Source organism: Eublepharis macularius, chromosome 9 (assembly GCF_028583425.1).
Source record: "Eublepharis macularius isolate TG4126 chromosome 9, MPM_Emac_v1.0, whole genome shotgun sequence".
NCBI lineage: Eukaryota > Metazoa > Chordata > Lepidosauria > Squamata > Eublepharidae > Eublepharis > Eublepharis macularius.
In genome coordinates this window covers 22,020,840-22,036,171 of record NC_072798.1, presented here as the reverse complement: position 1 = coordinate 22,036,171, position 15,332 = coordinate 22,020,840, and the positions used below count along the sequence as shown (strand labels likewise).

Genomic DNA, 15,332 nt, shown 5'->3' with positions numbered 1-15,332 from the left:
TCATAGATTAGGTAGCTAATAACAGGTGCATGCAATTCATGAGATGCAGGAAGTAAATTAATTACCTTTTGTAGTATTCCTTTGGGGCATTTGGAAGGAGGGGTCAACTTTTCCATTTCAGATATGTGTGCTTTTACAAATTCTTTTAATGGTTTGTAGCAGCCTGTATCGAGCTCAAACCAGTACCAAAATCATGTAGTGCAGAGAGAGAGAGAATTTTCAAGAGAACCTTGTTTGTGCAACTTGACTTTCAAGTCCAGGGACCAGAGCAATTCATTACAAAGTCTAAAAAGGTATTAAAGCAATTAGGGTAAAATTCTTATCAGGGTTTGTATTTTAATCAGCTTCTTGTTTGGGGGAGGGCTTACGGACTATCCAAATATTTAATTGTGTATTTTATAGCCTGCCTTTATTGGTTAGACTCACAGTAGGTCACATGATATAAAATATTATCAAACAGCATCCAGTAAACAATGCAGTAAGACTAAAATTACTAAGTTAGAAAAACAGTGCAAAATAAGTGGATATCAGATAATATAATTTTAAAAGGTAGAAGACAATCAGCAGGAAAAACATACAGTATTGATTACAATTTATTACAGTCCTGTTGGTGTTATAAGGGAGCACCCTTCCACACCATTCCATTATACTGAACCCCTCTTCTCTTTATAAAAATGCCATCTTGAACAGTTGTGCTTTATACAATCTGTGGAATAATAGAAGTGTGGGAGCCTTCCTTTTATCTAGCAGCAGCATCTTAATTTTTCAGCAGTCAGAGATGTTGGTTGCTCTGATGCAGCTGTTCTTTTCTGGATACTACTTTTGGTGAGTAAGTAATGGATCAGTGTGGCATAACAATAGAATGTAGTTCTCCTTGACCAAGGGCTTAGGAAGTGCAAGGGGCCAAGATGTAGGAAAGGCTTCTCATTTGAGCTTGGAGTTTATACCTAGGATTTGACAGTTTCTGTGATATTCTAGTACTACTTGTGGATTTGCTGTAAATCTCTTTTCGAATGCACACCAATAGAGGCTTTGTTAAAGACTGTAAGTAACGGGTAAATTTCCATTATTTGTTGTTCCTTAAGAGTAGAATCAGTAACCAGAAAACGAGGTGTGTGACATGGTACCATGGAACAAGTCAAATTCCTAAATTCTTTACTTGGATTAATTAATTAAGAATAATTTCCCAAACCAGTTTAATGTCTCTTTATATTAAATAACATGAGTGTAAAATTGCTAGAATTTCTAAGAAATCCAGACATACAATTCTAGCTATATTCTGTTTAGCCTGCTGCATAATGCTGTAGTGAAATTTGGACAGAACTATCTGGGAGTTGCCAAGAGGGAAAAGAAAAAAAAACAACTGGTTCCAATCAGCCTGAACTGTGAAGGGAGGGCAAGATGGGAGGAGCCCTTTCATGTTTACCTGTTGTATGGCATTGATTGTGGCTTTATGAGAGACTTCAGCAGTGCAAGCAGACTTCTCAGCAGAACTCTGATCTCTGTGAACATACATTACACACAGGATGAAGGAAAGCAAAATTATAAAAGAGGAGAATATGCTTCCTTCAAATCTCGATGTCTGCTTGCCTTCTGCTGTGCGTTAATTGAGGACTTTAACAGTCCTTTCTCCTAACTAGAACCTTGCAGCGCACGGCACGCACGTTCTTGTGCAGCTGAGATGGATTTTTCAAAGAGAGATTTTTGCCCAGTATTTGTCATCATAAATTCCCACTGTTGCTGCTGTTCTCACAAGGACTGTGCTAAGGAGGTAAGAATTTCATCTATACCGTCTGACTTCATTTCGATACAGTTAGATGAATAGGAGTTGTGTTGCTTTAGTAAAGAATTCTCTGTCTGATTTTTTTTTCCCTTTTGCACTTTGGGTATTAAACAGCTGCATTCCTGGTTTCATACTGTGGATATGACTATTCAGGATCACAACTGAACTTGATAATTTGTATGGATCCTAAATTTTTACGTATATACATCTGGATGCTCCAACACAGTTGACAGTTTTAGAACAGAAGCAATCTCAGAGGCAACATGATGAAGTAGGAGAACGGATGAAATCAAGGAGGTGTCGGTTTCCACTTTAACTAATTGAGCTTGATGAATTGACATTACCAGTCTGAATGTAATTGTAAGCTTCAGCTGGGTGGTGGTGCTTGTGTTCTCTGCACGAGCAGTATGCTGTTACTGCTGGCCAGCTCTTAAGAGGGAGGGGGACACCAGAACATCCATGCTTGACAAAGAAATATAAGTATTAAAAATTAACTCTGATATTTTTATTCCAGAGCTTGGTTGATCAGTGAACAGTCCTTGGTTGTGCAGATAATGTTGCGTTGCCTTTCACTTTGCTGTTGACTTGCCATTGTTGTGAAAGAACGCTTAGACTTTGGACGGTCTATGTGCTACACTGATGAGCAATTCTAGCAGTATAAAAGATGAAGAGAACAATTTGATTGTGAAGTGTGTTAAAACATGGACTTAGAGTGACAGCTATGTATTTTTAAAGTGACACATAATATCAGCAACAGGATATTCCACAAAAAAATGAGCAGGGGCCACAAGCCTTCAATCTAGGGGACTGGGATTATCCCGTGTTAGGTACTACAGTTGATACTCCAGTCAGTGTAATGTTTCCTGGGCTCTTGCTAAATATTCCACTTATTTGGAAACCAGTTCTTCTTGCCAAGCTTTTCCATGAATGCTGACTGCAGTGGATTTTATTTTAACTGTCAGTGCATTTGTGAAAGGTAAATTGGCAATCCTCTAGTCATCAGTTGTTTTGAGAAGTTTAGTAGTACATCTATTTGATATACATTTTAATCACACTACTTATTGTGGAGTGCAAAAAAGCAGAAGCCTTTTCTAAATTTCAGAGGGATAGTTTACATTAGTTTGTCAGCACCCCTCTCTGGAGCTTTATGGCACCCTAAAAATTAATCGCTCCAAGTGACTTGGAGCACACTTTATTAGATGCATGGCATGTATCCTCAACATCTCTATATCAGTACATGTATGTATGCTAACCAGAATACAGTTCTGAATTGGGCTCTACTCCTCAACCTTTTGGTTTGCCAGAATAGATTGGATCCATCAGAGTGGTTCTGTAGCTGAAGAATTTTAACCCTTGGAGTGTGACTTTCTCACCTCTCTCATTCTGCAGTCCAAAATATTGTTTCTGGAGGTGCCTACTTCCTAAGATCAGCTTTGGGGGAGCATTTTTGAACTGCAGTGGAAGGGGAGAGGCAAATAAGTCATGCTCCCTGGGCAGAAATGCTCCAGTGGATCCAAGCCAATCAGTATGATAGTTAAGGGGCTCTGAGGCTTACCTTTCTAAGCAAAAGGATTGAATTAATCATATTAAAGGTATAATTAGAAAATCTCTTTTTTGGAAGTGTTCACACCATATTAATCCTCATTCCAGATGTTTTCAGGATAGTTGGGCTGTAAGGAAAAAATCCTTTTTTGTTCTGTCTAGCAGATTTTTACATGTGGAGCTGAATTTTCATTAAATTGCTTTTCTCACTCTTTGCTTGGTATAACTCTTAACAAGGATGTCTCCGTTTAAAATATTGGTTTGAATTTTTATTGGTTTTGAATTTTTTCTCATTTATTTCATTGTTTGCATGTGCCCATCTTCTTCTTGAGCCACTTTCATATCCAGATCTAACTGCTCCTCAGCATGTATCATTTATAAAGGCCATTAATGTAAATTTGAAGAGAGTTTTCGTGAGTCCACCATTGCCTAGTTGGAGACGAAAGTCAGTATCTTAAGACATTCTCATGCTGATATAAAGTCAGTATATTTTTAAAATAGTGAATAGCTCTAGAATACTAAGCTTAAAATTCCCAACTTTTGCAATTAGTATAGATATATAAATGTACATAAATTTTTGCATATTTCATATTTATCATTGTTGAACAGAACTGTCAGGGAAGCTACAGAATTTGGAATTCTGTATTCAGTTTTTAAGAGGAACTGAAAGAGATCTTGTAATTGATAGAAGAATAAGGAGAAGGTAACTTAGAAATGGCATGGAATATGTTAGGAGGAGGAAGATGAGCATGGTGCACTTGAAGTTTTTTTAACTATCTGTGGAATGAGATTTATGAGAAGCAGTTGTGCCAGTGCTGCTCAGATTTTCCATTATGACCATGAGCAATAGAAACTGGCTTTTTTAAAAAAAAATCTGAGGTTGAGATCCTCTTGCTCCTGCTCAGCCTATTAAGTTGAGCATTAAATCATATCCTATTACCTGCGGTAATGATTATCCATATTTGGTACAGTTAGAAAGGCATAATGCCTGCCCAAGAAAATGAGGTAAAATCAACAAGTGCAAGTTTAATTTGTTATAGTAAAGTATGTCCCAATGGTATTTCTAACACAATTTGGTTCTCCTGAAAGGGAAATCACAACTGTAACTGCTTGAATCCCATACTTTCCACTTGTGATATACTGTCCTCCATTGCAGGTTGCATTCCTTTGGCACTAATAGGAGTGTGCGCTTCAGGTTCCCGGTTCAGGAAAAAAAACCCAAACTGGGCCCAATTCGTAAAGATTCGGTGTTTCCGAATCAGGGCCAGTATGATGGCCCCGATTTGGAAATACTGAATCAAAGCTTCCTTAAGCGATTCGGGGCCTTTTAAAAGGGCTCCCTCCCACCAACACCCCACTTACCTCGGGCATTCTGGTGGTGGCGGAAGAGGCCTTCCCCGTCGCCCTGCTGGCCATCGCTGTGGCCGAAGTGGTGGCACAGACACTGGAGGTGCCGGCTGTGGCCTTCCCTGCTGCCCTGCTGGCTGCGTCGGCCAAAGTGGCGGCATGGGCAGCCAAGGCACTGGCTGTGACCTTCCCTGCTGACCACTGCTGCGGCGGAAGTGCCAGCTCCGGCCTTAGGGAAAGGTAAGTGGGGTTGGGGTTGGGGTGAGGGGGGCTCAAGGGGGAGATGGAGATCTCACTTCAGTATGCTCTGAATCATTACGAAGCATACCGAAGCAATTCCGATATCCCAAACCCGAAGTGGCTTGCTGCTTTGGGTTTTGGGTTATTCTGAACCTTTTTCCTGCTTTGAGTAAACCCAAAGCAGGAAAACGGAATATTTCCCTGATGCACACCCCTAGGCACTAAGTACTTTCTGCTCATGCATGGCTCTGGTGTTGTGTGAACAGAAAGTTTCTAGCATTGTAGGAAAATGCTCCACTATGGAGGACCACTTAGGCAATGGAGAACAATGCTGCAGAAGTGAAAGGAAAATATAGCATTTAAACTGCTAGACTTAAAACATGTTTTCTTAATTGTCTTTCCACAGGAAAAAAACTGCTTCAAGTTAGTCACAGTTAAACTGACTTATTAGGTTATATGTACATATATAATTTGTGTATAGATATTTGCAAGTAAAGCCCACCTGTCCATAAGTTGATATATTGATATTTTGGGGCCTAAAAGACAAACCTGCCCCCTGCCCTGGCTTTTGTAAAACTTCCTTTGGCTGATTGCATAGAAGCAGGTTTTACTGTTCACATATTACCAGGGGGGGAAGTTGTTTAGAAATCTGTGTTAATATACAACTGTCTCTCTCTTTCAGTATTGCATATTTAACCTTGTGATGCATGTGTTGCTGGCAGATGGAAAAATGTATACTTTGTTTTGTGTACGAGGCATTCTGGCTCTGGTGGGGAGTTGTTGACCTAAACCCTAAGACATGCAAACTAGTACGTAACACAAACAGTGCCCATTTTTATATTTGGTAAAGGGCAAGAGTGCTCTGCTTCTAAATGTCAGCTTAGCCCTCAAGCTGCTTTGTGTTCTGGAAACACAGAATGGGTACACCATGTTATGTAATCTCCCCCTTCCCCAGCACTTTGTGTGTGTGTTTTTTTCTGGAATGTTTAAAAATGGTATGGCATGATGTGACTATTTCATGCATGTGATCAGATCACAAGAAGGTAATTTGAAACCAAGACTTTTCCTCTTGAATATTTTTGCAGTTTTTCAAAATAATCAACTATTGTTTTCAAATGGTGAGCAGCTACTAGTGTTGTGCCTAGTAATAGGATCTTGGTGGATTACTAACATTGTGTTTGAATATAAAATGTTAGTCATTTAATAAATAAACTATTATAGAATGCATGTGCAGAATTTAAGAACTTTTTAGATATTTACATTGTACTTTTCTCCCCAATGGAAACTGAAATCAGCTACAAAACCTCCAGGAAAATATTTTTTTTTTAAAAAAAGGTGTGTCAGGATACATAGTGCTTTACATAGTAATAAGCACAAAATGAACTTGCATTCTAAATCTGTCTAGAGATCACATCTTGTCACAATTCAGGGATGATGTCTGTAATCTTTAATACTCTTTTAATGCTTCAATCAAGTGGAGATGAGTTTTATTTATGCTGCTCCCTCATTCCATGTGACAGTTTAATTCTTCAGGTTAGTGGGGAGATGAGTAATAGTAGAAAACTAAACTTTAAAGAAAGGCTTCTATACTGAAATTCATACCTGAAAAAGGTTTATTGAACAGAAGCCCTTTAACTGGATGACAATCAGGGTGGATAAAAATCAGTGATTATTTTTTTTAAAAAAAAATCAGATTTAAAAAAAATTTAAATCAGATTTTTTTAAATTTTGTTTTTGGAGGAAATATCTAAAGATAGTTTTCTAGTTTAAGATACATTGTAGTCCACAGGGTTATCAACATGAAATAAGGATTAGTTTTTAATTATGTAGCATGAAGTGGTATATTCATGCAATGTTTTAATTTTTTTGGTAAATGAATTCCTTTAATCCATTCACAGTGTCATGCTCTCCGAGAGGTTTACGTAAGATTATTGGGCAGTTTTTCTCTCTAGAAGATATTATCACAGATGCTTGGTTTTACAGTTCTCAAAACTGTGAATTTGTGTCTGCAGAGATCATGTCTCTTCTTCACAGCAAAAAGGTTATAAAATAAACATACACAGTTGAGAAAAAGACCTTAATCCCTTTGTTCCTTTGCAAATCTTTGTGCACAGAGCCAACCCCTTACCTCTTCAGTGTTAAGTAGAGGTGTGCGATTCGGGTTTCGGATTAGGGTAAAGTACCCGAATCGGACCCGATTCACAATGATTCGGGATTTCCATATTGGGCCTAGCATGCTGGGCCCAATTCTGAAACCCCAATTCAAAGCTTCCCAAAGCAATTCATATCGCTTCAGGAAGCTTTGGGTAATTGGGTTTAAATACCCCTTTCCAGGCCACTGCAAAGCAGCATGGAAAGGGGCATTTAAACCCACGGATCAGCTGTTCTGGCAGGTAGATCCCTGCCAAGCAGCAGATCCAGCTGGTGGGGGTTTAAATGTTCCTTTCTGTGCCGCTGCGAAGCAGCATGGAAAGGGGCATTTAATGCCTCGGACCAGCTGTTTGGCAGGGAGATCCCTGCCAAGCAGCTGATCTGGTCTTCCCTGTCGCCCTGCTGGCTGCTGCGGCCGTGGAGGAGGTGGTGTGGGTGGTGGAGGAACTGGCTCTGGCCTTCCCTGCCGCCCAGCTGCCCGTTGTGGTGGTGGAGGAGGTGTCGCGGGCCTCGCAGGAGCTGGCTCCCGCCTTCCCCGCCATCCAGCTTGCTGCTAATGTGGAGGAGGAGGCAGCATGGGCCCCACAGGAGCCGGCTCCAGGCTTCCCCACCACCCAGCTGGCCGCTGCAGCAGCAGAGGAAGTGAAGTGGGCCCCACAGGAGCCGGCTCCAGGCTTCCCCACCACCCAGCTGGCCGCTGCAGCAGCAGAGGAAGTGAAGTGGGCCCCTCAGAAGCTGGCTCCGGGCTTGCCTGCCACCCAGCTGATTGGCCTCCCCACTCCCTGCTGGCCAGGTAAGTGGGGTTGGGGGTGGGAGTTGGAGGTTTGCTCCCCCTCACTTCAGTATGCTCCGAATCTTTATGGAGCATACCAAAGTGAGCTAAATACCAGAATCTGGTAATTCCAGAATTCTGGTAATTTTGGATTTCCCCCCCACTTCGGATAAACCTGAAGTGGGAAACCCGAATTTTGGGGGGTTACACACCCCTAGTGCTAAGTTTAAAAAAATTCAATGAATAGAAGATTGTTGGGAGAGGAATAGATCTGCACAAGAAGCTAAGTGTGAGGAGTCTTTATGTAGAAAAGAATGTCTTTATGAAGAAAACCATGATTTAAATCTAGTCTTACTGACTAGTAATTTAAATTGTGATTTAAATCATGATTTAAATCGATTCTATTTCAGTCAAATCCACCCTGATACCAATGGCCTCTGTTCATAATGCACTAAAATATTATCTGTCTAGAGTAAATTCAAGAGCAAAATGGTGACTAAAATTTTGCTGGAATGCTAGTGGCATGTATTATAGTGCAGCTCTGGATCATAGCAGATCTTTAACCTTTTGCATTGCTCCCCAATTCCAACTTGATGCTGGCCAAATAATTTCGTACCTCAAAGTGTTAACTTGGAGGGTTTAAATCTTCTGAATACATAGTCATCTTTCAAACTGCCTACTCGTTTTTTCCCCAAAATCGCATGCATAGCAGTATATTGGTGTGGGACTGAAAAGCTGCAGATATTGGACAGCTGGGTAAATGCACTATGTGAAAAAGGGTGTGTGAAGAAGTCTGCATTAAAAGAAACTTTTGCTTGTTCATGATGAGAATGTGCTAGCAGCAGCTCTCGGGCTCTCACATGGTTTAGAATTCTGGTTTGTAGGCAGGGGAGCAAACTACATTTTGTCATTTCATTTGATTAGGATATCATGACAAGATACAGTTAGGTGGAACGAGAAAGTCTTCAGTTTTCTAGCCATGCACTACAAAGTGAAAATGTGTGTAAACTGGAGGAACTCTGGGTCATTATTATACACACACACCAGGTTTATTCATACCATCAAAGTGCAGCTGAATAATCTTACAACTCTCAAGCTTGTGCCTAGTGTGTGAAACTTTATTTCAGCTAGGTAAGAGTGTTTTGTTCCTTCTCCTGTTTTATGAGATTAACACAGCTATTGCACAGATGTGCAGTAATTGACTGTTGTGCCTTGTGATTTCTCAACAGAAAATAGCAAGGCAAAGTTTAAACCAAACAAAGCAAGCAATCTACCCCAGATTTTATGTGAATTCAAATTCAGGTTTTTAAATTGATCAAATACATTGTAAGACAGTTAAAAACATGCATGCCCACTTTTGTTATAGTATGCTTGTATCCAGCTCTTCCTTCTGGTAACTCAGGATGGTGTACATACTTCTTCCTTTGGTCATCTTATCCTCACAGCAGCTGTGTCAAATAGCTTTGGCTGAGAGACAGACTACCCCAAGATCTATCCCTAGCAAGCTTCATGACTCTGGTAATTTGAAACTGGGCCTTCCTAATACTGGTCTTACACTCTAATCACTACATCACACTGGCTGAAGGACTACACAAATTCTGGTCTGAAACATTTCCCCTTTAATTCTTCTCCTTCTTCCCCAAATGTGTTTCTCACTGTACCTAGTAGGATAGAGTAGTTTTAGACCAGGGAAGAGAGCAATCTACTTTAACTTCAGAAGATTTTTACTAGGGTTGATCCCACACAAAAAATTTTCCCATGGCAATGATGCCAATGCAATTGTTGCTCATTTTGCGCTTGAATTTAGAGATTCCATATGCACAGGGTAATCTGGTTTTTCTCCCCTCGTTAGCTGTGAATTTTCTTTTCATACCAGATGTGGATTAATCTCCCCATTGCCATGCAGCTGTCATGATTCTCCACCCACTTAAAATACTTCAAGCATAGTGCTACTCAAGAAAAGGACAAAACTACACTAAAATGTATTTGCATAGTGCTGCTCCAGCATAAGTACTTGAATCCTTTGGTAACACTAATTGCTGGAAGGTACTGGTTGTCCCATTGTCCTCATATACATTAAAAATACTTACTGACCTCCTGCTTGAGGGAGGAGGGGAGAGAGCATTTGAGGAACTTTTCAAATGCTAATTGAGAGTCTTCTGTAGTAAGTTGCCCTGACCTACCCACCCCCATTAAAAATCTTAATTTGGTTGGTGTCAGCAGTGATAACAAGGTAGCTCTCTGTGAAAATGCAGATGAAGGGGGTCAAGGAGAAGTCCTTTCTTTCAACACAAGGCATACCTTCCTTACCTGATATATGAAAAGGATTGTTCCAACAGGCACCATGTTAGGAACGTTTTAAAAAATGAGTTATTAGCGGGAGAATGGGATATTCATGATTTGTGCAGGAATGGATGATCATTTTGTATGGAAACGAAAAAGACACACAGCCAGAGACAATGAAACAGAGAAAAACCTCTGTGTGGAATCATCCTTGGTAATGCTCAGAACGGGACACAACTCCTTCTAGAAAGCTGATGTCTAAGAACGGGTCATTTCATAGAAAAAGAGCTGGAGGAACTCATTAGCATATGCCACACCCCCTGGCATCACCTATCCTTGCTGTTTTGGACCCAATCCTGGCCATTCAGGACTGAAATTGGGCCCAAAATGGAAAAAAGGGGCTGAAAATGGCCGAAAAGGGGCCCAAAATGGTCAGGATCAGGCCGCTGCTGAACAGGAGAGTGATCTACCATCTGTCAGAGGCCCGATCTGGGCTGTTTCGGCCCCAATCCAGGATGAAACGGGCCCAAAATGGCCGAGAGGCAGGAGGGCGGGGCCATTTGACATGTGACCTCTTTATGGAACTGCCGGAACTGCATTCCTGCGCGTTTCCCCTCGAAATGAGCCCTGTCTAAGAATAATTTACTGTACTGACATGAAAGAGAGAGGATGTAGGGCTTGAGACGCAGGGCCCAGGACACAGAGGACAATGTAGTCTGGGAGGGTTAGTAATTAGCAAACGCTCAAACAAGGAGGCTTGATGGGAGGAGCAATGACATGACGAACAAAGAGGGAAGGTTATGTTTCTGGTATAGGAAAGTGATACAAGTTAGAGGTATCGAGGGGAGAAAATAACAAGCACTGATTGCATTAGAGGTATCCTTAATGAAAAGGCTATAGCAGACAGTAGAGGTCTGCTATTTTGGAACTTTTGCTCTAGGACCTAATTTACAATTATATGAAGCATAATCTAAACTGGATGGCAAACTTCTGATATGTTGCCATCTTGAGTTCAGAGTATCAAGATGAGCTTTCTAGCTAAAATACTTTATAGTCTTTTCATCTGCCTAAATGCAAGAATACAATACAGTATAAGTAAATATTCTGGGTCTGTGTTGACTCCTTGTGTAGTTTGCATACATGATAAAAGGATGAATTGTTTTAAATAACATTTACCTGTGCTAAATATTCCCCAAACGCAAGAATTTGGGATTGGGACATTAGACTCTTGAGGTAGTACTGAGATGGTGAGGGCCCTTTGTTCAACGAAGACTCTCTAGAGTATTGCTCTTCAGTTAATTAGATGTGTTCTGACAGGGGTTGCCAACCTCCAGGTAGGGCATAGGGATCTTCTGGAATTACAGCTAGTCTCCAGAAAGAGATTAGTTCCTTTAGAGAAAATGGATGTTTTGGATGGAGGACCCTTTGGCATTATAAGGTTCCTCCCCTTCTTAGACTTCACCCTCCCCAGGCCCCACCTCAAACCTCCAGGAATTTTTTGACCCAGAGTTGGCAACCGTAGTCCTGACTCAAGGAAGATTGCTGCAGAACAACTATTTCTGGATGAGAAAGAGAAACAAGAAATGATAAGAGCAGGTCCTTTGTTGCTGACTGGATTTAAGATAGGTTCCCAGTCTGGGAAAAGTTACAGACCACTGTCCAGAGAAGGTTGTCATGTTCCTTAATTGTTAAGACTTCTTAGGAAGGAATTATATGATCCTAAGTCATTCTTATATAGCTATTAATTGGACTCTTAGTCCACTTTGCTTTTTTTAAATCAAAAGAGCTTTTAGTTCTTGATGCACCGATGTTTTTACAATACAGGGGCAAAAATACAGGCAAGATATCAGTGCAGTAAAAAGCTCGTACGGGTTTCTCTGTTAGGACTGTACATTTGTTAACTACCCGGGTAGGCATTATCTGAATTTTGTCCAAAGTGATAATAGAATATGCGTAAAGTCTTTGTGGCTGTGCAAGTTTCCTTTAACTTGGCTACTGAAATGAACAGTGTTTTTGGTGAATTGGAGTGCAAAGTCATGGTTCAAAAATCTCCATCCAGCATCTCTGGCACATGGAGAATGAAACTAATTGTTCACAGGACTTGGGATTGTGGTTGCTATAGAAATGACTTATCACCATTCGTTATAAACTTCTTCAGATATATTGTGTTTTTATTTTCTTTGGTTACCACATTCTCTTATTGCTGCTTTTGTGTTTCAGGGAGTCAAGCCAGCTAGTTTTGATAAAGTAGCAATTCCTGAAGTAAAAGAAATCATTGAGGGATGCATTCGTCAAAACAAAGATGAAAGGTAAGTACTCATTCTGCTTGTACTAAGCAATAGGAGCAATTCTAATTTTAAAAGATGATCTTCCAGGTGCTCTTGTGTTCATTTAGCACGTAACTTCTAAATAGATACATGATGGTGAGACTTTTTTAAAAAGTGCGATCTCAATCCTCAGTTAGCATGCTTTGTGTTAAAAAGAAGACACTAAAGTCTGGTTTTCCTCATTTGAAGAGTTCAGGTTTTACCCTCAAAATAACATTAAATTACACATAGTTTAGATGGTAGTCCTGCTAGTCTGCAGTAGAACAGCAGGATTTGGGTGTAAAGAAGGAAGCTCGTGACACTTGAAAGCTTACACTCTGAAAATCTTGTTGGTCTCTAAGGTGCCACTGAACTCCTGCTAGATTATATGTAGTTTAGGATAGGCTCTAATCTATCACTTGATAGAAAGGCCATTATCTGCTCAATTAAACCTGTCATTCAAAGGGAAAATAACATATTTCCATCTCTTTTATTCAAACAGGCTGTGGAGCTTTAAGTATACTGCAAGTGTTTGGATACATGTTTGGAAACTAGTAGACAATTTCTGTATCCCGCTAGCTAGGTTACATGGTCTTTATCTCACCCATCTCTTTACTTTCCCACCTAGTCCCTGACAACAAATTCTGCAAGAGAAATTTTGCAACAAGAACAATATATAACTCTGTACATGCATATAAAATGTACAATGTTTCTAGAAGTGATGAAGTCTGCAGAATCTGTAATGTTGAATGCTGGCCCCAAGTCTATTCACAAAAAAGTCGTCATAAATATAAACATGTATTTGAATTTCAGGTGCTATATGGGCTCTTTGGTTTAAAAACAGGGGAAATAGATTTGAGCCCTGTGCTGTCAGGTGTAGCCAAATACCTTTTAACCATCTTTTTCACCACTCTTTTTTTTTTAGATACGCTATCAAGGACCTTTTGAATCATGCATTCTTCCAGGAAGAAACTGGTGTACGGGTAGAGTTGGCAGAAGAAGATGATGGAGAGAAGATTGCCATCAAACTCTGGTTACGAATTGAGGATATTAAAAAACTTAAGGGAAAATATAAGGACAATGAAGCGATAGAATTTTCTTTTGATTTGGAGAGAGATGTCCCAGAAGACGTAGCACAAGAAATGGTAGGTAGTACTCTTGTGAGTCTAGGGGTAGAGCTTGAATGATTCTGAGGTCTAGATGTGATCTGGCCTACCTGAAGTTTGGCTGCTGTTATAAAAATGAACTTTTTAAAACAAAAAATAAGGTAATACAAAGACTATAGGGATAACTGGGAGCTTTTGGCAATTTTTGTTCCCCCCAAAATAGGTCCTCTTCAGGCTCTGTGACACAGTCCTTTTGAAACTTGCAGCTGTCAAGATGATGTGAGGGAATTACTATCTGGGAGGATGAAATCCATAGGACCATCATGTTTCTTAAAATTCATTAGTTGCCCTCTCAGTTTAGAAGGCTCAATCCCCCCCCCCCGATATTATCTAGATACCATACTTTTCTTAATCAAAATATAAAGGTCAGTGTTCTTATATTTTTTCTATAAGCACATCTATTAACATGCTTTTATGAGCTCCTAGAAGAATTTACAAAGAGATCAAGAGCTTGTAGCCAGCTGTTGATTCCGTGTGTTACAATTTCTGCGTTTCAAGATACCCGTTACATACAGAGAAGCCTTCCTTGCTGCCCACATATTTTCCAGGACAATTCCTGTTCTTAGATTCCATGGTGTCAGATACCATCTAACTGGAATTGTGTTATGAACATAATTTAAATTTAAATAGAATTCCTCACCCGATTCCCAGTGAAATTGTAATCTTTCCCCCCCCCCAAAGACATTGTCAGATCTCCTTTTCATAGATCAGTGCATACATGTTTCCTGCTTGCAGATCTCTTTCCACAGCTGATTCATTGCATGCAGGGCAGTGGCACACAGGGTAAAGAATCCCACATAATATGCTGGTCGTGGTGATCTATGCCGTGTTTGAGGCCACATGTATTGCCTAATCAAATGGTTAGTGTCGTCATCTTTAACACTACCAGTTAGTTGGGTAGAGGCACTTTCAGTTGTCATCCAGAATGGTTGATAGCTATCAGAGGTGATAGATGATCAGTAAATGCACATGCTTGTACATAATAGTAACTGTGCTGCCCATGGAGATGTTCTGATGGAGGAGATCATATTCTTTATGATGGGATCTAGAATTCTTTTGTATTACATTTCTTTGAAACCCCCTTCCCTCCAACTTCTTTCCATGAAGCTTGAATGATCTTACATTATTTTGCTATAGATTCATTATACTATATCTTAACAGGACATTCTGAAATGCTGGCACATTAACTTGAGTTTTATTAATTACATAATTATATAAACTTTATTCAGCTTACATAAGCTTACCTTCACCTTCTGCTATGATCATACCAATAGTGTGTGTACTCTTTTCAGGTTGAGTCTGGATATGTCTGTGAAGGGGATCACAAGACAATGGCCAAGGCCATAAAGGACAGAGTTTCCTTAATCAAGCGAAAGAGGGAGCAACGTCAGTTAGTGAGAGAAGAGCAGGAGAAAAGAAAGCAAGAAGAAATCAATCAGAAGCAGCAGATAGAACAGCAGTTACAAGCGGGTGCTACCCAGCAAGGGGCAAAGCATGCTGCTCCTGCCACTGGTACCACTGCCATCCCCACAACTTCAGCTTCAGTATCTACACAAGTAGAACCTGAAGAACCAGAGGCTGATCAGCATCAACAGCTGCAATACCAGCAGCCCAGCATTTCAGTGCTCTGTAAGTATCACCTTTATATGTCTTATCTGACACACACACAGCTCTTCCCTTGAGCTGGGACTTACCACAACCCTAAGGCTGGATTAAAAGCTGCACTTTAAATGACATGTTAG

General features: G+C 40.3%; 1 protein-coding gene across 1 annotated transcript in view; it reads left to right on the top strand.

Moving 5' to 3' along the window:
* WNK1 (WNK lysine deficient protein kinase 1) overlaps positions 1-15,332 on the top strand; it is a 149,602-nt gene that overhangs the window by 68,768 nt on the left and 65,502 nt on the right. The window contains exons 5-7 of the mRNA XM_054988948.1: positions 12,339-12,427; positions 13,350-13,569; positions 14,883-15,219. Of these exons, the coding sequence (XP_054844923.1) occupies positions 12,339-12,427; positions 13,350-13,569; positions 14,883-15,219 (646 nt within the window). The remainder of the gene's footprint in view (positions 1-12,338; positions 12,428-13,349; positions 13,570-14,882; positions 15,220-15,332) is intronic.